At 47.7% G+C, this 26,034-nt stretch overlaps 1 protein-coding gene across 26 annotated transcripts in view; it reads right to left on the bottom strand.

The window, feature by feature from the left end:
- Positions 1-26,034, bottom strand: part of LOC139793872 (uncharacterized) — a 70,988-nt gene extending 44,954 nt beyond the window's left edge. For 2 of the 26 annotated variants that reach the window (XM_071738755.1, XM_071738764.1), the window contains exons 1-2: positions 25,633-26,034; positions 25,412-25,465 (exon numbers count right to left, since the gene is read on the bottom strand). In XM_071738755.1, the coding sequence (XP_071594856.1) occupies positions 25,412-25,465; positions 25,633-25,695 (117 nt within the window). In that variant the 5' untranslated portion in view covers positions 25,696-26,034. Of the gene's footprint in view, positions 1-3,014; positions 3,091-25,411 lie in introns of all 26 variants that reach the window. The other 24 variants (XR_011724841.1, XR_011724838.1, XR_011724837.1 and 21 more) reach the window with 23 other exon arrangements.

Genomic DNA, 26,034 nt, shown 5'->3' with positions numbered 1-26,034 from the left:
GGAAAAAAAAAAAAAAAAAAAAAAAAAAGAAAAAAAAAAGACAAATGATGTTCTCTTCTGAGTGATGATGTTTGTGCTCTGCATGTGTGGCAGTGGGGAGCCCAGGGCTCAGGCAGAAGGGCTGGGGCTGGGCAGTGCAGCCCTGCTGATGCCTTCAGCTGCACTTGGCTGCACTCACAGGGGCTTTTGCTAGATTAAAAGCACTGGTTCTCTGCCATTCAGGATAGGAACATCCATGAAAAGGAGCCATTCACCATAAATTTGTGAGTGTTGAGTAGGAAAGACAAAAACCCAAACCTCAGCCCAGCACACAACATTGGCTCTATTTTTGGGCACTGCCCCCTGGGCCCTGGGAGCTGCATTAGGGGCAATGCTCCTCCTGCAGCAGCCTCAGCACAGCCCATCCTGACCAGGGACACCAAGTGACACAGGGACAGGCCAGGGTGCCCCTTTCTTTACTCATCTCCCTTACATATTAACAGGCACAAATCCCCATATGTGGCAGCCATGTAAACTAGTTTTATTGCTCAATAAAATATTTGAAACAAAATAAATGGTTTTGTCAAACACTATATCTCCTCAAATAATAATGCACAGGCTTAGAAAGAAAAACAACCAACATTCATATTCTATTGCAAAGTTTTATTTCCTCTCCCAGAGGAGAGGGGAACGGGCATTTCGATTTTGAATTCAAATACTGTATAAGAATACAGTAACTATAGTTCTCAGAGGGTTTGTGCAAATGCCAGCAAAACAAACCCCAAATCAAATTTATTAGCTGGTGGAGATCTCTAACAATTTTACACAGTGACTGATAAAGCCGTCTGGGAATTCCTTTCAACATTAAGTGATTTAAAGCCCCTACAGAAACTTCATTGTCTGTCACAACATATAAACAGTTTCTCAGTAACAAGTGAGGCTAGAACAGGAGCGGTCAGGTTGTTTATTATTGCCTGTGCATGTTTCTTTAGTCTGGAAAGCTTACCAGGACTCCTAACACCCAGAGTCCTGCAGAGGACTATAAAGGGAGGAAGTGAAAATTAATTAAGAACCCCAGCCTGGGTTTAAAGAAACTATCTGTATTTTGATCGTGAGGTTGAGATGCTCACTTCTGCTCTAAGTGTGCTTGCAGCAAATGATCCATATTCTCATTCCCCCATCCATTAAACACCCACAGTCTGCACCCAGGAGCACCCCCAGCCCTGCAGATCCCAGGGTTCTGGACAAATCCCACCACAATCAGCAGGGGCCAGAAGGAGGCTGGTTGTGTGCTGCTGCTGCTGCCCTTCCCAACCATTTGTAAAAGCAAAACCAGAAATGCACTATTCTAGTTGCCAGAATTTTATCATGCACATTCATAGCTGTCATTTGCATTTTATTTGCTAAAATACCAGGGGGGAGGGCAGTATTTAATCAGTCGTCGCAGCTTACAAAGTCCTAAGTGAGAGAATATTTTTTTGATTGTCTTTGCTCATAATCTAAACATTTCACAAACCCGACAGACAGTTCTTCATTTCAATTAGGGGAATGCTGATCGTTAGCTAACTAATAAGGACCAATTTTCTGTCACAACTATTTCCTAATTAAATTCAAAACAGAGATTTCTAACCCAGATGGTCAGTGATGCTACAGATTTGTTTAAATTTGGTATCACAGTAACAAACTACTAATTAGGGTTTGTAAATACACCAATTCCCTTATGACTTAGTTGTTAGTAATGCATACAACCGGTTTATTAAAGCACTAATTGTGTCTGGCTTTACTTGGGCCTAACACATAATCCACTTATCACATACTGGTACCAACTCATTTTGAGGGGATTATGAATGAAATTATAAATGAGGTCTCGCATCCAGTCCCCCAGTATTGCTAATAAAGGGTTGGTGTCATATTTAGATGATTCTCTGCCTCTGATGGGGAGCAGCCCCATAGTGATGCTGGGACTCCCTTCTCCAAAGGGTATTTAATGACAAAAGTTCTGGATACCACTCCAGTGCCTAAACCAAGTGTTTCTGTCCCATCTCTGCTAGTCAGCAGCTCATCACAACAGCCAAGCTCTTCAGAGGGAGCTCCAGTATTGCCCAGAGAAAGCATCAAATCAACATCTGATCCCCATTTCCTTCCTACTGAAGTCAAGCTTAGCACCTCCCCAGGTCCAGGTCTTCCATAGGGTTTGCAAGACACTCAAAACCCAGCCAGAGACCTTCATGAACAAAAGCCTTGACCATCTTTGGATTTTAGCTCAAAGGTCTTATCCCACCACAACGATGCTGTGATTCAATCCCCTGGAGAGGGATGGAGAAGATTCCCTGGTGCCACCAAGGCCCGTGTGCCATGGGAACTGGATCTCCTCCCACCCAAGGCCACCTGAACTTGATTTCATGGAAACCCTGATGGATAAGAAGAGGAATTGGCACTGCCACTGCCTCGGCTCCATCGAGTGTGCATGAAGTAGGAAATAACTGATAGATAACCATGAATTGCAAGGTTATGTAAACATGGAGGGGGCTTCAGAAGAATCCTATTAAACCATAAAAGAAAAGCATGGATGGTTTATCACATCACTAAGACCCAAGAATGCATTAATAAATAGAATAATAGATAATGAACCATGGAGTACAAGGCTAAACTATCAGCTATTGTAAGGATCCTGTGACAGTATAAACAATGAGGGGAAGGAAAAGCTTTGTTGGTCTGTCACCAGAACCTTGGCGTGTATCTTTTATAGCCTATTTTTAATGAATTCACAGCACCTATCAGTTATTCTCTGCCCAAATCCCTCATTTTCCTCCCTCTTGAATGTAAATTCCCATGCTCTGCTCTTCCTTCACCATGACTTCCCATGTTAAACTTTGGGTTTTCCCTGGGTCTCAGTGGCCTTTCAGACACTGCAAAAACAGCTTTCTGTGTTCATATTTCCAAAGGGTTACTAAGACATTAACAAAAGTGTTGGGTTTTTTTGTTTGGGGCTTTTTTTAAAACAGAAGTGTTTTTTAAATGCAAAGCAGGAGTACCTCTCAGCCCTGTTACACCCCTTGCTGCTTCTGTACCAGGAGCATGAATAACCAGTTCAGCTTTAAGGGATGATGCCTGCAAGAAAGAAAGAAAAAAAAAAAGCATCAAAGCTGCTGCTACCCTTAGTGTTTACCAGTCTTCTGCAGATAACACTGAGAACTGTTGGAGGGGACCCAACATTAATTCAGGAGATAGTACCCTCTTTGTAGACACTACTGAGACTCACTAACACTTTATTTTCATTGCACTGAGGTGTTTTTATCATGAAATAGGTACCCAGGATACATTTACTGTAGATTACTTTTATTTTTACTACAGCATCGTTAGGTGCAGAGGACTAAAGATACAGAGGTGATCACAACAAGCTCACCTGCAGTAAAACCCCTCAGCCTTGCCTCCACTAGAACCCAAAATACTGATATGATTTCTATGTAAAAAATGCACAGACCTTTTACTGCTATGCTGGCAGCTTTGTGGTACCTGGTGCAAGGGTACCTTGCATGACCACAGACAGCCCCAACAAGCAAGGCTGTCTGAGAAAGAGGAGGGTCCATACTAAAGGTGGGGAGAGCTGGGCACAGCAAGACAAATGCCCCAAATCCCAAAATATTTAGGTGGCAAGCCCCCCTGAAGCCAAAGGTCACCCAAGGAGTCTGCACTGGGCCCAGGCTTTAAGGCTCACCTTGGTAACTGTTTTAACTCATTACTCTTAACTTCTTGAAAAGATTCTGCAAAGTAGCCATGAAAATAATTTGGATAATAATAACAATTTGGATTTGCTTTTTTTGCTCTTTCCCACCCGAGCTGATAGCAGCACTCAATGCCTGTCCCCAGCACACCCCTACGTGTGTCTCCTCCAGAAGAGCCACACCAGAGGGCCACTGTCCCCAGGGATGGGGTGGGATGGGATAGGTGCCCACCTTGCCACTCCTTCAGCAGGTGCAGGCAGGGAGGGGGCTGCAGGCTGGAGCTCTTGGAGAAGTCTTTCTCCTGGCCAGGGGGGAGGCAGAGAGCAGTCAGCTGCTCTGCCAGGAACACACTTCACTCTGGTGAGGAGTACAGCCATGTGCTCAACAGGCTCTGGAAATAAGTGGAAGTCAAATAAGTTTGCCACTCTTTGTCCCCCCTTTCAGTATTGAGCTTTGATCAAAATCCTTGGATACTCAAGTGGTTGTTGACTTAATGTAGTAATGAGAAGTAGCCTTAAGTGAGGCTATTTCTGTGCCCATTCAGCTTCTCCCAGAGCAAGAGATGCAGGAGGAAAAGCCTCCCCTGGTCCCTGCTGCAGAGAGCAGAGCAGAGCCCAAGCAGGGGCCTGGCTCCAGCCAGTGTGAGGAGCAGCAGGAGGATCTGTGGTCATCAGATGCACTTAACTTCTTTCTGCAGTCCTGTCTCATTAAAACAGCATCAAAAAGGAGACTGAACACACCTCTGAAAGCTGCTCATCCCCAGAGCACCTCCAGAGATGGCCCAGGAGGAAACCATTTAGAAACCAAACCAGTTCCTTCCAGGAAGAAGTCATGGCCCACCAGCCTGTACCAGTGAAAGCCAGTATGCCCAGCTTCAGAGAGGAGCTGAGGGGTAACCCACACCCACCCTGAGGAGCACTGCACACCCCTGAGGTGCCACTGTGCAAGGATCTCCTTTGGTTTTGGCTGTGATGCTCTGGACAATGGACAAAGCTGCCTTTTCAGTGGGCACCTACAAGAGTTGGTTGGCACAGAGGACAGCCCCACAACTTTGTCCCCTGCAGGTGACAGGGGTGACATGGTCTGGGCCCATGGGAGCCGTGCCCAGCCAGCAGCACAGCCCTTCATGCCTGCCTCAAAAAAATCCACAGCAAGGTTTTCAGATACTGAGTTTTGAAACTCAAATCTCATTTCCTCCTTCCATGTATACAGCTGGAAAAGGGAAGCAGGAGGCACAGGTGAGGCATTCAGGGAGGCATTTAGCAAGCCAGATTTATCAAAAGGAAAAGCTATGATGGTGCCTTTGGAGCAGTGACTCGCAGCACAGAGCAGGACTGATGCTTCAATCACACTTTGTCTTCCAGGTGAGTTCCTTTCCTGCTCTCCTAACACAGCACACTCCAGCTTTGTGCTGGCACTGGGCAGACACAGTTCACACTCCAGTCTGTGCAAGGACATTTACTCATGCCCCTGCATAGGAAGCCACCCATGGTGAGGCTCTGCACCCCACATCTGCCTTTCATTCTCTCTCTTGCCAGACAACACAGCCCAAGTGCCAGCCAGGCTCCAGCTGGGATCTGGACACCGTGGCCACCACTGCCACTGGCATCACCCCCAGGGGCTGGGCAGGCTTCCTGCTTGCCCACAGCTCAGACACCACACAGCAGAGAAGTAGGATAGCAAGGTGGGAGGGAGGGAAGAGTCCAGAAGCCTTGTTAAGAACATCAGGCCCCCAGAAAAGTAAAAACTCACAAACTGACAGGGAACAGCTCCACCAATTAGGTTTTTAATTCCCCTCGTTATGCACAGCCAGTCAATAAATTCTGCACCAAGCAGCTGCTCTAATTCTTAAGCCCATTAAGCCCTAGATCTGATAGGAGGGAGGGAGGGGCTGCCGGGGGGCACAGACGGCACTCCTTGAGATATGAAACATTTCCTCTTGTGCATCTGGGTCACCCCCACCCAGCCCCACTCCTAACGGGTATTTTATGAAGCCGGCAAATAAGAATTTATATAAATATACATGCCAGAGACACACACAACACATACGGAGAGAATAAATAGGTAATGGAATTAGGCACACTGCTGGGCTGTAACAGAGCAGGAGAGCACAGCCCCAAGGCTCAGGGCATCCCCCAGCCCCACTCTCACCCCAGGAGGTGCTGGCAGAGGAACAGGGTGACCAATGCCCTCTGCCCCAACCTGACCACAGCAGGAGCACCCACACCAGCCTCCTGCCAGCGCTGCCAAGAGAAACATCTCTAGTGTGCAACACCTCACCTGATCTGCAGAACCTCTCTGGCATCTTGCTGGGGCCTCTGATTCACAGACCCTTCTCCACTATCATCACAAGGCAGAAGGACCTGGTCATACCCATCTTTGGCTCCTCCCTGTGCTTCAACCCAAGCTTCAGTGAAGCCATTACCCAGCCTGGGATGAATCTGAGGCTTTTGCATCTCCACAGCAATGCAGTCTTTTGAGGGCAGCACAACTAACCTGCCCTTGGGCTCCCAACCCACCTCCACTGATGTGAAGCCACCATCCCTTCACAGAAGGCTCTTCCTCACCCCCTAGCAAACCTGCACAAGAGTCAACCACCATCTGCCATCCCAGAGGAATATCCCCGAGGAGCAAGCAGTGCCTTGAGAGCAACATCTGTAGATCTGTATCACAAGCATCAAGGGGGAAGTCAGCAAGAGGAAGGGTAACAGGATTTTGGTGTCTAAAGCACAGGCAAAGGACTCCCAAGAGCCAGACTGGCAGCCAAGAGTGGAGAAGGACAGGATCAGAGATGAAGGGAGGAAGAAAATCATAAAGCAGTGAGGCAAGCCCAAAGAGGGCTGGATCTGAGGCAGGAAGAGGCCAGAAGCCACAACAGCAATTCCCAGAGCAGAGGGGCAGATGGCTTTAGTGCAGATGCAACAGTGATGGTCTTGGGAAGCTGTTTGGCTTTGAAGTGTTATTTGTTCTTCAGGAAAGGGGGACTGCCAGAGAAGCACACAGAATCCACCCAGCAGGACAAGGGGCTCTAAGCCACCAGCACTGAACACCAGCATGTGCTAAAAGGGACCATGTAGATCAGCACCAAGCCTGTTGCCTCAGCAAATGAAGATTGCTTGGTGATACCCACCACACTAAGACTGCACCATCCACAGGGAAGCCCCTCTCCAGCCCACTCCACACAGCTAATGAGATCTGCTGTAATAAGCTCTGTGAGAGATGTGAAACTTAATAGATGAAACTAGCCTCTGAATTAGTAAATAATTATTTTCCTTTCTTCCTTTTGGTTCTCGTGCTGCTGGGGTAAGCATGGGTTTTATGCTTGAGGTGAGATGGCACAGGCCTGTCCCAGGGGCAGCCACAGCCTGAGTGGGCAGAGCCTCTCCCATGGGCTCATGCAGCATCCCAGGGATTTCAGCAGGGATCTCCACAGCCTCTGCTCTCTGCCTATGCACTACACATCCAATTTTGCATATTTATGATGACTTCTGTAAACAGCATCAGCTCTGCAATGGTACAGATCAGCAGTCACTGCTCTCAGTAAATGAACTGGAGATGGCATTACTGTCATCAGAGTCATTGCCCTCCCTGCACCTCCTCGATCCAGGCAGATTTTGTTACCAACTGTGCCAGGTTTGCCTGCTCATTCTTCACCCCCCCTAGAACCATCCTCCGGCAAGTTTGTGCAGAGGGGAGGCTCTGCAGTGCTAGATGCATTTGCAGGATGAGCACAAAAAGGCTTTAAAACCTTCTCAAGCTTGCCGAGGCCAGTTTATTCCATGCCATTAACCTGTCATGTTAAGAGCTGCCCCTGAGCACCAGAGACGCTCCCCAGAGGTCTTGGTGACAGCAGCCAAGCTGGTGCTCAGCACCATGCAGGACTCAAGCAAAGCTCCAGGAGCCCAGGAAGCAAAGCCCTGGGAGATGATCACCCCCAATACCCCTGGCAGCAAAGCCTTCACCCCAGGGGCATCTGAAACTTCCCAGAGGGTTGGCTGGGCTGTGGTGCTGTCCCTTCCCAGGCTGCACATGGCCAGACAGGGGAGAGGAAAAGCCTTCCTGAGTAGGGGCAGTGACCATTTCTCTGTAAGAAGCTGCACTACCAAAGTTAACAGGACAAAATTAACAAATCTCCTCCCTTGCCTTGAGTATTTCTTCCACAAACAAGCTGCCAATACACCACCAATACACAGAGTCATCCTCATATTGCTGGTCCCAAGGACACAAGGCTCAGGCACAAACCTTTACCCCTCTGAGCCACTGCATCAGCTGAAAAGTAATGATTTTACAGTTGGCTTCTCACTTGCCTTCTGAAGTTTGAAGTTCTCAATTTCTTCTCAGCTGTGAGAGAATCAGGAATTAAGTGAAACTTTGAATTCAAGACAAAGACCACATAACAGCACAAATCTAAAAAATACACCTTCAAAGACCTATGGCTCGAGTTACAAGAATCAATACTCCAAATCTGGAGTTGCAATAATTGCAATACTCACCATTTCACTTGAGGTAGCAATACAGGTTTGTGTATAGAAATATTTGTCACTTTAGATTAGTGAAGTTCATAACTTCTTGGGAAATGGGGTTCCTGGTGGTCATTCAATTATTCTGAAATGCCCCACCCCTGACAAGAAGAGGCAAATAAAGATGCTGTGATACACCAAGCCATCCACTGATACAGGATCTGCTTGTCACTGGCTATCTGCAGCAGAGAGCATTTTAATTAAATAGAAACAAATCACTCTTTTGAAGTTCCAAGAAAATAGCCACCAAACAATTGTGGAGGACAGTTCAAATGCATCTGTGCTCTTGCTGCACAACATTCATGTGGTATCACACTGTTGTTATGATAAACGATGCTAGAGATCAAAAGGAACAATAGTCTGTAATCAAGGATATCTGCATAATAGCTTTCCTGAAGGATGTTTGTGCAGGTGAGAAAGTAATAACACATTGTTTCATCAAATGGTAATTTCCTTGTATCTCAAAGAATGAATCCCATTTGCTAGTCAGGGCATAATTCAATTAAAGGGGAGAACCCTCTGAGAGGGAATGAAATCTGTGTGACTGGGATGCTGCAAATCACACCAAGAAAGAAAAATGGCATTTGGTCCCGACATTATGATTTATTTCCTACTCAGTATCTTATAATTCCTACATGATAAACCCAGACTAAAAATTACCATATGTACATGGAGGTTGTGTGTGATCCTCTTTATTTTCTCAACTGCAGAACTCCATGTTTCAACCGTGCCTTTTAAGAGGCCAGTAAAATAAATAGTAATATTTTCACAGAGGCAAAGCCACTCTTGCTCTGTCCCCAAGGGGAGATGAGGAGGTGTAAGCCCCACGGACACAGGAGATTACAGGGCTGCTCAGAGACATGCCAAGGAGATCCCACACGACACATCCCAGTGCCAGGGCACCCAGGGAGCTCTGCTGGCCTCACTCCTCATGCCTGCCTCTTCCAGCAATCCCTTGGGACAGAAGAGCCCAGAGCCAGAGCCCAGGCTCCTTCCTGGGAGGCAGACATTCCCTGAGGTCTGGCAGCTCACCAGCAGCTGCTGGGCTTGGCCAGGAGCACCCATCCCTGCAGCTTTGTGCTTGCACCCATTAAAGAGTTGCTCCAGGACAATGGGGGACAAACCCTGCTGCTCCTCTTTGCTCTTCAGGGGTCTCAAACATTGAGCCAGGTCCAGGAACCCGTGTGCCAACCCTCCTGCTCCTAAACCATAGGGGTGGAAGCTAAACAAAAAGTAAATCCAGACAACCTGATCAAAATTAATAAACAAGTTCAAGTGGCTACTGGCCAGCTTGGAGCAGGGCAAGTTTCCTACAGGGAAACTCAGGCAGGACCCTGTCTGAGCACTGTGCCCAGCAGCAGGCCAGGAGCTCGCTGAGCTCTGAGGAGTAAAGGTCAGCAGTAAAAGTCCAACAGAAGCTGCCACTGTTTGAGGCCACCAGCAGCTACTGAGCTTCAGAAAGGACACACGGTCCCCTCAGACTTTCCAGAACAGCAGTTCTCTTGGATAAGCAACCAAAGCCCCAGGAGAGGACTCAGCATATGATTTCACCCAGTGCCCTTCGCACATTCTTCTCCCCTCCCACAGCACGGCTGCTGAGGAACCTCAGCTCATCTCCTTGGCCACCAGCAGGAATGCCCGTGCTGGGGGGATGTGCTGCCATGCCTTTGCCCCCCTCAGGAAGGATGTCAGGCACCCCCACTCTGCTAACAATTTGTGAATTCATTAGCCTGGCTCCCAGCACTCAGGTCTGTGGATGTTTATTTCACAGCCGCCCTTTTCATGGCAGCAGGGAAAAGCCTTGCACAGTATTCCCAGCAACACATGGCTACCTTCAGAAAGGTTTTAGTTAGTTGACCCTCTTCCTCCTCTCAGTTTGCTGTAAGACTTTTAAGACCTCCTTGTTTCCTTCAGGGGAGCATCTTTTCCTCCACAGGCCCTTGCTCAGAGCCCGAATTCCCAAGCTCAGGTAAACAGACATTTATTCCAGCCTGTCAGCAGGTGGGAAAAGCGAATTAAAACATCTGCAGCTCTGCTGTATGGTATTGCAGTTCTCTGCAAATTCATCAGAAAGCCATTTGACAGAAAAAAAAGTTTTATTTGTATTTATTATACTTTCATTTTGCCATTCCCTTTACTGTTACTCCCCACAACATCTCTAATTAACATAAACATGTCACTGCTCCACATAAGTCTCTTTTCTCATTGTCTCAGACTTTGCTGACGAGTTGTGTGCCCATGCAAACTGCCTGATTTGCAAAGCCCTCTTGTTGGAGTCTGCTTTCTCTGAAGTGCTGTAAGAAATTTATTAAACAAGGCTTCCGGCCTGCTTGGTGTGAACAGACAGGCTGGGGACATTGCAGCAGGGGAAAAGCCAGCCCAGTATGACCCGGAGGAAGAGAGAATTTTGAAAAGCATCTTGTGCCTTTCAGCCCCCCTGAACCTGCCCAGGCTGCTCCAGGTGAGCAGCAATGAGCCAGCAGCTGGCACCCCAGGAGCTGTGGGTGTAAGCCAGCTGCTGCAAGTTTTACTCCTGAACCCGAAGTTAACCTAAATTCTAGAACAAAAGCATTCCTATTTGTCCTTGCATGTCAAGGATTACACTGTTGAAAGTGTTTTCTATTATCACCTTGTCACTTCCTCAGATGCTTAATCTCCTCCTCTCTGCAGCTCCCTGCTTCCCTCTGGCCAGCTCTCCCACTGTGCCCCAGGGATGCTCTGGTCCCTTCAGCTCCCTAACCAGATAATTAAAATATCTAAGGCCTTTTACTGATGGATTTTTGACAAACATGGATATCCAGCAACACGAGCAAACAGAAACGCTGCAGATCACACGTGAATCGTTTCAGCCATCTCCTCCTCTCCTCCAAGCACCTTCCCAGAAGGAATGTTTCCCTTTCCACAGAATTTTACAGCATTCACTTGCTGTCAGAATTAGGCAAAGCCCTCTAACAGCTCCAAGACAGCCTGAGTGTTTGGGGAAGTGGGGCACCAATGCCAGGAGGTGACATTGGTGAGCACTGCAGCAGTGTTTGCCCAGCAGCCCCCGGAAGCCATCCATCCCCAGGACCTGGGAAAGAGGCAGGAGACATTTCACACCTGAGGTGGGCCAAGTCCCCATCCAGCGCTGTTACCCTGGAGTGAAAGAAAAACAGTTTACTTTTGAAACCTTCAGCAGAGGAATTGAGTGTTATCTGCCACCCGACACAAGGAAATCTTAATGCAGCCATTATCTGAGAGCCCACTGATTTTGTACTTTGCAAAATTAATAGTATTTAGCCTGCTAGTTTCCGTAGTAACCAGCCCAGCCATCCGTCCCTGCCTGCCTGCGACAAGGTCTCTTAAGTATTTCACATAGTACTTATCCATTTTCTTGCTCTCACCTCACTCTCACCTTTACTTTCAGCACAGAATGCAACACAATCCACTGCCACTAAAGACTAGGCTGAGAGTCAGATTAAAATTATCCCTGTTTGCCCTGACCTCTTTTCTCTGCAGGTGAGAGTGTCCCCATTCAGCAGCTAAATGAAGCAGAAATGATGGAGTGTTTGTTTTCCCTGACTTTTCCTCAGCTTGCCAGTAAATTTACAGCCTCGAATATGAAGTGTTAATTTAATGTTCCCACTGAGCATCTCATTGTCAACAAAGGCTTCAAACCATAAGAGAGGAAAAGGTTAGCTCATGCAGAAAATGACCCTTATGGTTTGATTGTCTTCTGGTCCAGACTGGCAGCAAGCAAAAAGCTAAGGGCTTTGACTTCCAGCTTAATGCATTTGATGGCAATAAATGGAACCTCTCTACCTCCGTGCAGAGAAAGAATCACCTGTAATGCTCACTTATTTGTCTGTGCAGGCAATCTCCACAAAACCAAAAGGGAAGGGGGCCTCTCTCCTCGCTCCCACAACTAATTTGACGGAACCGAAAAGTTAAACCCTTCATTATCCCAAACTCCAAGGGAAGGGGGTTGCTCGCTGGAGATTACAGCAGAACATTAACAGTGGCATGAACCATGAAATTGCTTTCTTCACCTGGTGCTTCAGAACTTTAAGGTCTTGGCTCTGCAAACGTGCAAAAAAGTTTTTCCACCGAGAAGACACAGAAGGAAGAAAAAACTAAGGTTTAAACAATCAAAAGCCTTCTTGGACATTTTGCTGCAGAATTATATAAGCAGAAGCCTTTATTCTCAGCACATTTAGTTCCTTTAGTTCCTGGTAAAAGAAGCTTCATACTTTCTGTAAGTAATGTTTACAGAACCAACCAGAGCATGAGTGAGAGCACCACATTATGCTCTGTACTAAACTAACTCTGCTTGGAAAAAAATAAATCGTGATGGTGTTGTGGAATAGTACATAAAAATTAAGAAAATACTCAAATAAGATATTTTTTTTTTTTAAATGACAGCTGAAACTAAGGTTGGAAGCCAGATGGAGGTAATACACGCTTACACATACAGAGCTGGAGTATTCAATAAGCAGACAGGTTTATTCAGAAACTTTTTGTACCCTTGCAAGCCCCACTACTGAAATTGGTAATTTCACAGGCTGCTCGCAGTCATTCTGCATGTCACCAGGGTGCTGTGTTTCAGAGCAATTAATAAGAATTATTCTAATATATTAGACACCTGTCACATTAAATTAACTGGTCATTTACTTATGGTGGACCAGGGTGTTCTGCATTCCCAGGAGAAATGCTCCTGAGCCCTCCTTTCAGGCAGAAACAACACTGAGCAGGACAGAATCACAGAATCCTCATGGATGGAAAGGACCTTCAAGACCATCAAGTCCAACCTGGATGCTGCAGCCCCTCCCAGCCATGCCCCAGGACTGGGGGGCTGCCTGTGCATTTAATGTGTCCAGCAGAGCATCACAGCTGAGTGAACCAGAAAAGCCTGCAAGCAAATCAGAGCATGCAGCAAGGAAACTGCCTGCTTTGTTCTCCCTGATCATCCATTCATGAATCAGTAGTTCACCCAACACACCCCTTCCTCTTACCATGAGGTATGGCCTGAACAGAACACTGGTGTGTTACAGGATCCACATGCAAACCCAAGAGACAGCTGGGATGGGACTGCAGGACCAAATGGCTGGGATCCAGGTAAACCCTCCAGCCTCAAACTGACAGGCTTGAAAAGCCAGCTTTGCCAAATTCCTGTTTGTAAAGCTAAAGAAAAACCACTATTAGTAGCCAGAAAGTAAAAAAATAACACCTCAGCCCTACACAGAAGCTATTAACTGAGAATCCACAGCAAAGTGTTTCTGTGAGCACAGAACACAGGGACATTTTGAAAGCCCTATCTTTAGACATGACTTAATTTGTGGTAAAACCTTTTTAATTGCTATCATTCTGGTTTCCATACCCTACTCATATTCAAGAAAACTTCACAAGGTGTCACAGCAGTGCTCCCAGCCCACTGCTCACCTGTACCAAGGCACATGGGAATTTCAGGTCAGAGCTGAAGCACTGGGGGTTTAAAGGACCTGAATTACCAAGATGAGTTTCTCTAACACATCCACTGACTGTTCAGCTGCTGGGGAGCAGTCTTTAGTGTCCCTGGCAAACATCATTGAAAGCACTGCTCCAGGAAAGCAGAGCTGCTTAGAAACAGGTGAAGATGTGTCTCACAGGGACATAAAAACATTCACAAATAACAGTGGAAATTGAATTTTAAAAGTCCCTTTTATTGCACTTCCTCCAGTAATAAACAGACCCAGAATTAGGCATATTGAACGTGTCCCTTTCTTTGTAAGTGCCTGCAAAAAATACAGGCGTGCTTAAAGGGAGACACTGGCTTCTAGTTAAAAATGTATTATTCAGCGTGTGCAGAGATGTGTTTAGAAACACCATGCTAGAGTTCACTAACACTATACACAAACCCACCCTGCCTTTGGTAACCATTTGCCCGTCGCATTGTCAGTTAGCAGGAGTCATTGTGAAAGCAGCAATTCATTCTCTACAGTCCTTTCTTAACACAATTTTCAGCCTGCAATTTAGATGATAGGAAAATTACAACCCTGCTGCACTATATTATGTGATATAAATGTTATTGCAATTAAGCCAACAAGGAAAAATCTGAGAAAACAAAGATGTTTAGTTCATGTTTTTGCCTTATTCTCTCCCCAGAGCTGGAGCAGTTGTCACAGGGCAGAAGTGATGCCATTAGGGGAAGGAGCTGCCAGCAGCAGGAGCTCAGAAGCAACACAAACCCTTAGCTGAATGTTGGCTTTTCTCCCACCTCCCTACCCAGTTATTTGCTCAGGGCACACACAAGTGAGGACAGGCACTGTCTGAATAGTGAGGGATAGCCAAAAGCAGTCTGGGTAGCCAGGCATCCTTCTGGCCATGGAATAAGACGTGCCAGGATACCCCACTGGAATTCCACACTGGAGATTTTCACTCCTCATGTTCTCAGCATCCACCCAATGCTGAGCTGGGCTCCACAAGCTTAGGTAGCCAGGCAGTGCCTCCATGTCCAGAGCAGGAAAATTGTATCCCACCATCTGGAGTAGAGGCTTAGAGCAGCTAAATCACATTTTTAGTTATAGCTCTCTCGTTTCTTCCCACCCTCCTGTCACAGACAAATAGGCAAATAGGATGTGTTCTTCTGAGGCACCCTCCCTGCTGAAGGCCACCAACTGCTTTTAACCATTCCTGACCAAGATGCCTCTCACCAGTCACTGGGTGACTCTCACAAGGAAAAAATACCTGCAAACTATTTTCTGTCTTTAAAGTCATGATAAACATATGAACAATATTTTTATAACATCTAGGTGAGAAGTTTGATCTAATACTAAATTGTATATGGGGGGACAAGTTAATTGCCATGGCAGCCCAGGCAAATGAGCTGGATTGCACTGAGCACACAAGAACAGGTTTTGGATTTAAAACACTTGTATGAAGCAGCCACAAGTTTGAGTTGCAATACAGATGTCTAATTAGCCCCTGAAGGCTGAAACATCCCAGCTGGACTCAGGAGCCAGTGGCCATGGGAACTGAGAAAAATCAACATTTTCCTCCAGGCTCCAGCTATTTGGACAAGGCTGTTACACCCTGGCTGAAATGAATAAAGAACTCATGGAAACATTCTTATTGGTAAGAGAGCCAAGGAAAAAATGAGCATATCTCAGACAAATTTCCCCCCCTCAGCCCATCACCACGATGTGACACCATTAGAAACAAGACACACAGAACCCCCACGTCACGCAGGGGCAGTGCTGCTGGTCTGGGCAGACTCGAGGAAGAGGCTTGTCTGTGACACCAGGTTTGCTCTGCAAGCACCCTGTGCCTTTTCTTTCATGGGCTCAGCTGGGTGTCAAGCAAATGCTTAGTTACACGAGTGACAGCCATATTAAGCTACTTCTATTTCACTTATTCTGAAGAGGACAAAAGAGAAGAAAAAAACCAAAAAACAGTCCTAGCATTCATGATTTACTCCAAGGTGCTGTAACTGGGAGGAAACTTGCCTTTTATATGCTGAACTGTGTCCATGAAAACACATTATCCTTAAGTGGGCACTGGAGGAACCACACATGACATTGACTTCTTCATGCCACTGCTAAGACTGGATACTTCAATCATTTGAAGATTTAAGTGGAGATTAGCACAGACCTCACCTGCATCTTTTTCTGCCAATTCAGTGCATTTTGGACACGCTCTGCAGCAACAAAGCTCCTTGCAAGGGTAAAGCCACCAAAAAGCCCTGAACTCTGTCCATATAATTTTGTCCTATTAAATAGGAGTAAGGACAGGGGGTTGCTTGTGCCCTTCCTGAAAGCAGGGCATGTCTGTCATGTCTGTCACAAGCCCCCCCCTGGACAAAACCAGAGGCCAGATAAGCCAGATTCTGGGGCAGAACTGCAGGTGCTCAGGTGGCACCAAAGGCACCAAGCTCTTCCCCACTAGACTGCAGATGCAAAGCCTGGACAGCACCTGAATGCTATTACCTCAGCAGCCAACAAGCTCAAACACTTCTAGAAATATCCTTAGCAGCTCTGCCATGCAGGAATACCTATTCAAAGGAAGGAATTTCTTCCTTTGTGTTCTTTTCTTGGGCTTCCATGCCTGGGTGCTGGAGGATTTCAGAGAGATTGGATACAACACGTGGCTGCCTTGAACTTCCCTGAGCTTCCAGAAAGGCACAGAGAGAGCCCGTGGACACCACTGGCCACAGATCACTTTGGGTGCCAGGCAGAGACCCTGTGGAAGGTCTCTACAGCTCCAGCTGTTCAGGAGATGGAGAAAGCCTCCTGCAGAAGGTGGTGCCCATAGCTGCCATTTCACAGCAGGGTGTTGCTGCTCACACCCCCGTGGCTGGATGCTCCCCAGCCCTTTTCCCTCTGCCACACTGTCCCTAATGGCACTGTCCCTAATGGCACTGTCCCTAATGGCACTCTCCCATGTGCTGCCACGCTCAGCTGATTAGTTGAGGGTGATCTGAAATGTCAAACCATTAACCTTGACAACTACTGCCAAGGTTACTAGCGGCTGAAAAACATCTTTTTAATAATGTAACTGTTTGTAAGTGGAAAAGGTGATGCTTAAAATACAAAGCAGTAATAAGTATGAATTACTGAAACAAAACAGCAAAAGCCTTTTGTTTCCAGGCAGCCTCCACCAGGCCTGCCTTGCCTGGTTTTGCAGGGATCATGTCCTTGCAAGGTGATTTGCAATACGGGAACTAAACCAGCAGATGATAAAAAGCCTCCTACAAGAGTGTCCTCCTATCACACCCCCTGCCCTGGGTCTGGAACCTCTGCTCCAACAAATGCTCCCACCCTCTCCAGGGCTGGGAACACCTGGGAGGAGCAGGAGAACTCCTCCTGGGAAGGGAGAGGGGCCCAGGGCTCCCTGCAGCACCAAATGCTGAACGAGGATGGCACAAAAGCAGCCAGCCCTTCCTCAGATGGGTTTTGTTGAGCTGTTTGCTAAGATGGGTACATTTTCTCTCATGTTAGTGATTCTGGAACTGACAACTTGAAAATATTCCCAAGTCAAAAAGAAACCCAGATGATGCTGGATCTGGCTACTGTTATGGCTTGACATTTCTTATGATTTACTGGGAAAACATTAATTTATTTGAGACGTTTTTATACTCCATGCCAGTGCCACAGTAGGGAATAATCACCACATTTCAAGCTCAGAGCAAGACTCAGATACAGAAAAAAAATTAAACAAGGGTAAGAGCAAGAAACTGTTAATGATCAAAAATATTTTACTGCAGGTTCAACAACAAAGTCTGGGGAAGTTAAGTCTGCGTGTATACTAACATTATATAAAAAAGTGATTATTCAGCCATTCATGAGAACAGAGCTATTGATTCAAGTAACAAAGGACACCATATAAACTGCAGTGGTTTTGCTCTCTTTAGCCTGGGAAAATTGATTTTCTTCAGCTTTCCCTTGAACCTGCAGTAGGGTTTAATCTGAACTTAAAGGAGCCTTTTAAGAACCCACATAAATTAAAAATATATCTCTTCATTTTGCACATATTTGGATACTGCTGTTACAGCAGAAACCCAAAAAAGCTGGAGAAAGAGGTGGGAGGAAGTGATAATCGCATTTTGTTGGTGTTCCCAGTACCCGTTTGTTTACAGACATTTAGAAATAACACGTAAATGTTGAATTCGAGTGCAGCAAAGCATAAACCAGCTTAGCGCTTCTGCAGGACCTCAGGACTGAAATCCAGCAGGAAAAGAGAGAAAGGTGAAAGCACAGGAGGGAGGGGGCTGCCCGCAAATGAACGGCGAGCAAAGTCCCGAGGAGCCATCTCCCCATCCCCGGCACCTCGGGCTCCAGGGGATGGACCCGGGGTGAGGATTCCCACACCAAGAGCTGCAGGTGAGCGGCAGGCACAGGGTCCCCTTCCACAGCCTGCTCCGGGGGGTGCTGAGCACCAGACACATCCCGGGGACAGCAGGATCTGTGCCCTCATCAGACGGAACCAAACCCTCCAGCTGAGCCCCCCGGGGCAAGGGCGGCTGGGGCCCAGCGCCCGGGGATGGGGGGGCCCAGCGCCCGGGGATGGGGGGGGCTCAGCGCCCGGGGATGGGGGGGCCCAGCGCCCGGGGATGGGGGGGCTCAGCGCCCATCCTGTCTGCCCCGTGGTGCTGAGGCTGTTTACAGCTCCCGCACACCACCTCCTTTGTGGCCCCGCTGAAAAACCCCAGTGTGCACTCCACCACTGTACATTATCATTGTTCCCCCCCCGCAGTAAGGCAGTAAATGACCTTTTATTCAAACAACGATTCCTAAAACAAAACCAAACCCCCGCCGCCTCGGGAGCCGGTGAGCAGAGGGCTGATTTGTGATTTAAGCAGCAGCCAGCCCTGTGTGCTATGCAAACAAACCCCACGCTCTGTGTTCTCCAAAGCCTCCTGCTGACTTTGCAACTAATTTTGTTAGCAAGGAGAACACACTGGGCTGACATCAATGCAGCAAGGAGACCAGGGACGTTTGTTCGTAACTTTGTGACAAACACTGATCAATTTTTTCCCATGTGGGGAAGGAAAAGCCCACAAACAACACACATATGGGGAGATTTTGTTTGATGGCACAAAGGGCAACTAAGCACCCAACCTTCCAGTGAAATTAGGCTCCTTACAGTCCTCTGTGCTTTCAAAAAGTCTTCCCCTTCTGCTTGATGGAAACAAAATCTACTGTCAAGCCTCTAAAGGAGGGAAAAAAAATCATCTGCAACCAAGAGCATAGTTAGTGGGTCTGCAACCAGCATTTCTGAATGTGACAGAACAAAAAAGCCCCATAAAGGCTCCTTTCAAAGTGAAGAAAACCCTCTGTCCACATGAGCTGTTTTCGTAGCAGATACTTTATTAGAGCAAAAATGGCAAAATAGGGAAAAAACTAAAAAGCCATAAAAATAATGAAGTGTTCAATTAACAATAGAACACATGCATATTCAGTCAGATGGACTCCTTAATGCTAACACCTTCCCTCAGCTGGTAGCACTGTGGCCAGGTCACTCCCAGGTCTTACAAAGCAAGGACTCCTGGCAGGAGTCTAAGGACACAGGGGAAAAAAGAGCAAAGGGAAAGGATTTGGTCGAGGTGAATGGTGCAAACCGAAGGAAAAGCACCCAAGTCCATAGTTCCAGGTCCCCATGTCAAGGCTGAGGCTGCTGAAATCTCACCCCTTGTGCACCAGCCCAGCTCAATGAGCTGCACAAGTGAGGCTGCACCACTCCTCAGAGGCCTGCAGAACAGAGATGCTCATTTACAAAGCTCACTAATTAACTGCCAGAGCCAGCCACCAAGGAGTGACCTCACACCACCCTCAAAAGCCTCTTCTGGAAGCACAGTGGAGAGAAGTGTGACAGAGTCAGTGGCAGTGACACTGCCCTGCAGCCCAGCCTGGGCCAGGGGTCCCCTCTGACCCTCACTGTTCATTTTCTACCCAGCAACATGCACATTCCAGATGTGAAATACCAGTGCCAGTGCTGGAGTTCCTAGCTGCAAGCTGTCAAGATGATGGCTGCAAACCACCAGCAGCCTCACTGCTGCACTGGGACCCACAGGTTTCCCTGGAGAGCTCCCCTTGAAGAGTCCCTCATCTCACCAGCCTTCTAACAGAGATAGGAAAGTTACAGATTAACTTACAGAGACACAGGCTTCCAGCTGGCTCTTTGCAACGCTTTGTAAAAGAGAGAAATGTGGTTCTTGGGTACTCGCTAGCTGTCTGACTGAGCTACAGAAAGCTACCAACACACACACACAAAATACAGGCTGGGGAAACGAACAGACTTCAGTGGAAGGAACAATTACACACCTAACTTCACAACAGATAACGAAATAGCTCAACTGAATATGGGAAGAAAAAAAGTATTTTTGTTCAGAGAAAAGCAAGCCATATTCCTGTGTCAGGCTGTGGAACCAGTGCAGTATTTTTAATGCATCTGTTTGGCACACAAGTAGATGGGAGGGCAGCCCGGGGCAGGACACGTTATCACACAGCAGGATGCAGTTCTGCTGCTGCAGCCTCCACTCGTGATGCAAACATGTCCCAGGTGTGTGGATCAAGCTGCTCACCTGAACAGCCTGGTTATTTCTGCAGACTTCCAGCTCATAACACCACAGCTTTGTCCAAAGATACAGGACAGTTGGATCTCAAGGCCCAGCAAAATTATCTAAGCATATTTGACCAGAGCTCCATCCCCCGGCACTGCTGATTTAGTTTCCACCCTCAGAACTGCTGCCTGACCCCGGTGGCTCCCCGAGGTCCCACTTGCCCTTTGCCTAACGAGTTCATCAGTGCTTTGGAGGCAGATTCCTCACACCACGTCTGACCAGCACCTTGCAACTGCAGTGGAGTTGTCCTGACACTCTGCAAAATAAACAAACCCATTTTGCAGTAAGGGAACAGCTGTAAAACAGAGCAGCCCAACCTAGCAGGGCCCAAACACCTCTGCACAGAGGCTGGGGCTGCCAGAACAGCTCAGATGAAGACGGCATTTTGGTTTAAGAGCTCTACAGCAGCAGAGAAATGCAGAGATGGAGCACATCTTCCCAAGTTTACTCTTGCAGCCGCACTAATAGTTCCAACACTACTTCCTTGCCAAGTAGTTGTGACCTTTTTTTTTTTTTTCCCCTTTGGAAAGCCTGTGCTCCGAGGTTGTGCTGAAGCAGCCCATCCCCTGCTCATTAGCCGTTTCCCTGCTCAGGGAAATGCCACCCCGAGCCGCGTCATTGCCAGGCACAGCAAACCCCCCGGGGAAGGTGCTGTGCCTGGGCTGTGTCACCCCGCAGCCAGGTGACATTTAGCCAGGCTCCCCCAGCCACAGAGCTGGGGAACATCTCGCTGTCAATCTCCCACCCCGCAGCTCCAGGGGCTGGCAAGAGCCAGGCTCAGGGCAGCCACCACCTCCCTGTTCCACAAACGGAGCTGAGCTCCTCTGCTCTGAACCGGGCCTGGAACGGGATGGGAGGAGGACCAGGAGGTGGCCCTGGCTGCAGACAGAGTGGGGTTTTCAAGTCCTTCTTGGTGAAGTGAGTTCTCCCAGCAGTTTCGAGCATTTATATAGCTATACTTTATTATTTGTACGAATCAGCATAGCTGAAAAAATACCTGGTGGGAGCCGACAAGAGAAAACACGAGTGTTTCATGAACTAGCCAGAGCAGCACTCGCGCCCCATCTTGATCACAGCATCAGGTGCTGGGCTCCAGCAGACCAGCATCTCCCCAGTCCTGACACTGGGTCCATTCTGGCTGGGTCAATGAAGCACTGAGCGGGCTCATTGAGCGCAGCCCGAGGGCTCGGGAGCGCCGTGCCCGCTGCAGACAGAGGCGGCACAGTCCGGGCCGGGCTGCTCCCGATGCAGCACAAGATGTATTCTCCTCTCGGGCTATTTACTCACAGCTACAGATGTTGACATAACAAAGAGCTAAAGACAGACGGACAGAGGGGGAATAGTGTTGCAGGGCAGACACTAAGGGCTCTATTCTTCAGAAAAGAGCCTCTGACTTCCCCACCCAGCCCTTGCAATTCATTGGAAAATCATCTGGGCTGGTGAAGCTCGCTTTCCTCTCCCGCAGGACACAGATGAATGTAAGTGATCATCATCTTTGCTGTTTGTTTCTGTGCTGAACCGAGCCCTTATAAATCCACAGAAAAAAACCCCAATTGTTTCAAATCAAGTGGCTGAGGCGGGTGGATGTGTCGGGCAGCGAACAACTCTGCCTCCAGCTGACCTGCCCTGCCCCGAGCAGAGCAGTGCTGCTTACTAATATTATCTTTAGAGAGCCAGATTGGAGGGGCTGACTTTGTCCACAGGAAAAAAAAATAATTAAACGCTAAGAGCAACACCTTACATTTTCAAAGCTTTGCAACTACACAGAGGAGGGGGAAAAAATGAAAAAGCAGCTCAAACAGCAAAAGAATATAAACGTTTTGAAAAAACATGACCAGAAAAGCTGGGAAAGATAAGAGCAGGGCTGGGCTCAGCAGGGTGGGTTCCAGCGGGCTGTTGTGTTGGGGGGCTGCCCAGCACAGCACCAGCACGCCTGGCTCATGGGCTTTGCAGAAATGATGCTTGGGTGCTGCTCCTGGCTCTGCTCAGCACAGGGCCGAGATGTACCACTGTGTCTGGAAAGCTCCACTTGTCGCAGGCAATCACTGCTGCGGGCAGTGCCCCTGACATTGTGCCCATTTAGGAAAGCCCCAGACCACCCCTCAACCCCCCCAGGTCCAGGGAACGGGGACACGGAGGCAGCTGTGTCCCTGCAAACAGCCAGAGGAGTGCTTGGAAGCGTTGCTCTGCACTCCAGCTCTCCCACAAGCACCATGCAAGCCAGAAAGGGGATTCTGGTTTTTTAAACAGTTGCTTTTTTGAGCTTTTCATGCAAACTGAAGTTCAGATCCCTCACAACTGGTGGGAAAAGATATTATTGCCTGGAACCATGCCCAGAAAGACTCCAAGCTGAGCTTCCCCCTGCCTCTGCTCCCCTGGCTCAGCCGCGATGCCGCCTGGTGCCGGCAGGCAGCAAACCCAGCCCGGGGCTTCTCCTGGGCAGAGCTTGGGAGACATTCCGGGGGGAACGCACAGCGCCCAGATTAGCAAACAGGAGATAATTCACAGCATTTGTTCTGCCAGAGGATTAACAGTGCCCTGGCACAGCCCCTCCACACGTCTCAGCACCTTAGGGATGCACGGAGAACGCGGTGACACCTGAACTCCTGGTGTGGCTCTGGTGCAGAAGTCTCAGCTGGACACTTGCTGCTCCTGCAGCATCAGGATAACCCAGAAAAAAAAAAAAAAAAAAAAAGGTTTTGAGCTCTGTTGTCTTGAATTTAGGCAGTTTTGCCCTCCTCAAAGCTATGCAACAGGCAACAAACTCAGCACTCTTTAGGACAAAACAGCGTTCAAGGTTGTTACCCAGAATCCACAAAGAAAATCCAGATCTGCAAATAGATTTACTCTGAATAAACCCAGCGCGTCCCAATCGTCAGTGCACTATTGCTTAAGCACACAGTGGGTCCTTCTGCACCCAAGGAACATCCTTCCTCTGTGCTGTGTCCACATCCCAAACCCAGCAGAGCACCAGAACTCCGACACACAGCCCCCGGCTGCGTGGGGCAGAGCTCCAGGTAGGAAACCAGCGACAAAAGAAAACATGTTCCAAGTACTGAAGAGGGAACATTTGAACCTAAAGCAAACACAGCTGCACGTTTACTGGAGACACCCACCAGCACGACAGAAAGCAGTAAGCAGAGATGTTCACCCTTACAGCTTCCTTTTGTCTTGGGAAAAGACATTTGCATTCTTACACTTTAAAAACTTCCTAAAATGGAAAAGATGCTTGAACTCTTACACCAACTTCTGTAACAGGACAAGTACTAATACAGCTGAACATTCGACCTTGCAGCAGTGCTGTGGTGCGAGGCAGAGCCAGGTTTTATTTCCTGGTGCACATTGCCACCTGGTGGTTTCCCTCCCAGAGCCCGCAGGCGGCCCCAAAATTCGCAGGAGCAGCCAGCGCACATCCAAAGTTACTTGGGAGAATTTTCTTCTGCTTGATCACAACCTGCAGCTCCAAAAAGTATCAGGCCACAAAAATAACATGCTATCGTTACAAAGTTCAGAGGCAGCTTTACCAGCCTTTAATTCTGTAACTTTTTTCCTAGTTCCAGTTTGTATTGTCTAACATCATGATAGTAAAAGAAACCAGGGACCTAAGGAACTTTGCCCATGAGGTTTTTTAAAAGTAATGACTGCATTTTCACATCTCTCCTTTCTCTGCTAATTACTAAGTTTAACAGTTATGCTAGCTGCATAATTATTTGTTTGCAGATGAGGTTGACACTGGTTTAGAGCATACAGACACCCACGTAATTCCTCCAGCTACATGGCAATTATTGTGCTATTATAGAGTAATTAAACATTCAAATAAACATTAAAACACAGATCCTGTATGGGAACTGCCAACAACCGTAGGACAGCAAAACAAACAGTAATTCAAATCCCAGTGTACTGTAGTTGTCCCAACTAAAGCAGGTAGTTAAAAGTCTATCATCCTTTGTGCTACAAACAACTTTTGAAGCTTTTCTGGCTGCACAAGTGTCTGGCTTAATAACCACAGAGAGACCTAATTTTGCCAGTTCTCATCCTGCCATCCAGTCGTGCCTCTCCTTGTCCTACAGCCAGAAGCAAACCCACTGCTCATACTGAAAACAGCCCAAGCACTCCAGGGATGTGTTTGTTCTCCAGAAGACCTTTTGCCACAGACATCTCCACAAAGCCAGGCCAGCACTGCTCTGCTTGCCAGCTCACACCACTAGAGTTAGGGTAGATTAGGATCAAATCTGTTCTATATTTATCTTTTATTTCATCTAGTTCCTGCTTAAACTTTACAGAATTCTGACATTCCCTCCAGTGCTAGAATCCCACAAAATGCTTGCTTTGACATTAACTTTGCACATGGAAATGGATGTGACATGGGAGTCACATCCCACCCCTCAGCAGCATTGCTGACACTGTACAAGCAAAATAACCTGGCTTTGCCCGAGTTTGTTTCTTTAAAACAAAACTAAATATTCACATCCTCATGTCCAGTGGTTACCACCTGTCCTAAGGGAAGCCCCAAGTATTAAATTACATCTCAAACTATTAGAAACATTTAAGTCCTTGCTGAGGGGACACCTCAGGACAGGGTGTCATGTAAGGACATTACCTGTCCTCAGACCTCAAAACTCACCTTTTCTTTTTTTGTATTCTTGTTCATGGTGGACTTGACAAGCAGATAGGGAATTCTGGACTGCATTTAAGCAAAGATCCCCTTAGTGGCAGAGAGGTGTGTGTAAGAACACTCCACCCCTTTGCTGCAAACTTCTCTGAAACTGCACAGATGTGTGGTATAAAAGAGCAAAGCCCAATCAGCTGGGGAGCAGGGGGGCCCAGCAGGGAGAGGGGGGCTGCAGCCACTCCTGCAGGGGTGACACAGGGGCTGCACATCACCACACAGAGCTCTGCCCTCAGCAGAACACCACACACACTGGGATGGACAGGCTTTCACTACTCACTGCAAGTTAGCACCCAGGTGAGGCAGCTCAGTGCCTTCAAGATCCTCCCCTGGGGATGTCTGCACCGTGCAATGCAGCTGCATGGAAGGCTGATGGGATCCCTGCCCCACATGCTGGCTGACACCAACACCTGCCCCAGAATAGCAGCCTGCTCAATTTACTCACTTGAACTGCAGAAGCATTTCTGTTATGTCCCCACTTCTGACAGTGACCCGGCTGCTACAGTAGTTCAACATGATGCACAAAAACAACAAATTCAGGAAAGCTTCCACTACCTGTGCCAAAAGCTTTCTCTGTAACTATTTAACACTCCTGCAGCACTTTTCCAGACACAGATCTTAACACTTCAAGAAGACAGAGAAATATTTTTAAGCCAAAGGTCCTACCACAGATCCTTTAAGACCAGGACCAAACCCCAGCAATTTCCTTTCCTTCTCAGGCTCCTCCATGGCACTTTGCACAGATTTGATCTGCACCCCAGGGGCCAGCTCTGCCTCCAGCCCGGGGGGAGCTGGATCCAGGCCCCTGCACCCAGTGCACAGGCAGAGATTAACGAGAGTGCTTTTGCCCAGCAATTAGCTGCTCTTTGTAATAGTTCCCCCTTCTGATCACATGCTGCTATTACCAAAGCTCCTGCACCCATTTAAGCCCTGCAAAGAACCTCCCCCCCACACACACATATTTATAGAGGGGGTATAACCTTCCTAGTGACCAGCAGCAATAAACAGATTTGACTGTGGACAGATTACCTCCGAGACACATACCAAGCCTTGACTGACCCTTGGCTC

Source organism: Heliangelus exortis, chromosome 3, assembly GCF_036169615.1.
Source record: "Heliangelus exortis chromosome 3, bHelExo1.hap1, whole genome shotgun sequence".
Taxonomy (NCBI): Eukaryota; Metazoa; Chordata; class Aves; order Apodiformes; family Trochilidae; genus Heliangelus; species Heliangelus exortis.
Note: the sequence above shows the minus strand (reverse complement) of the source record. Positions and strands in the feature narration are given on the sequence as shown.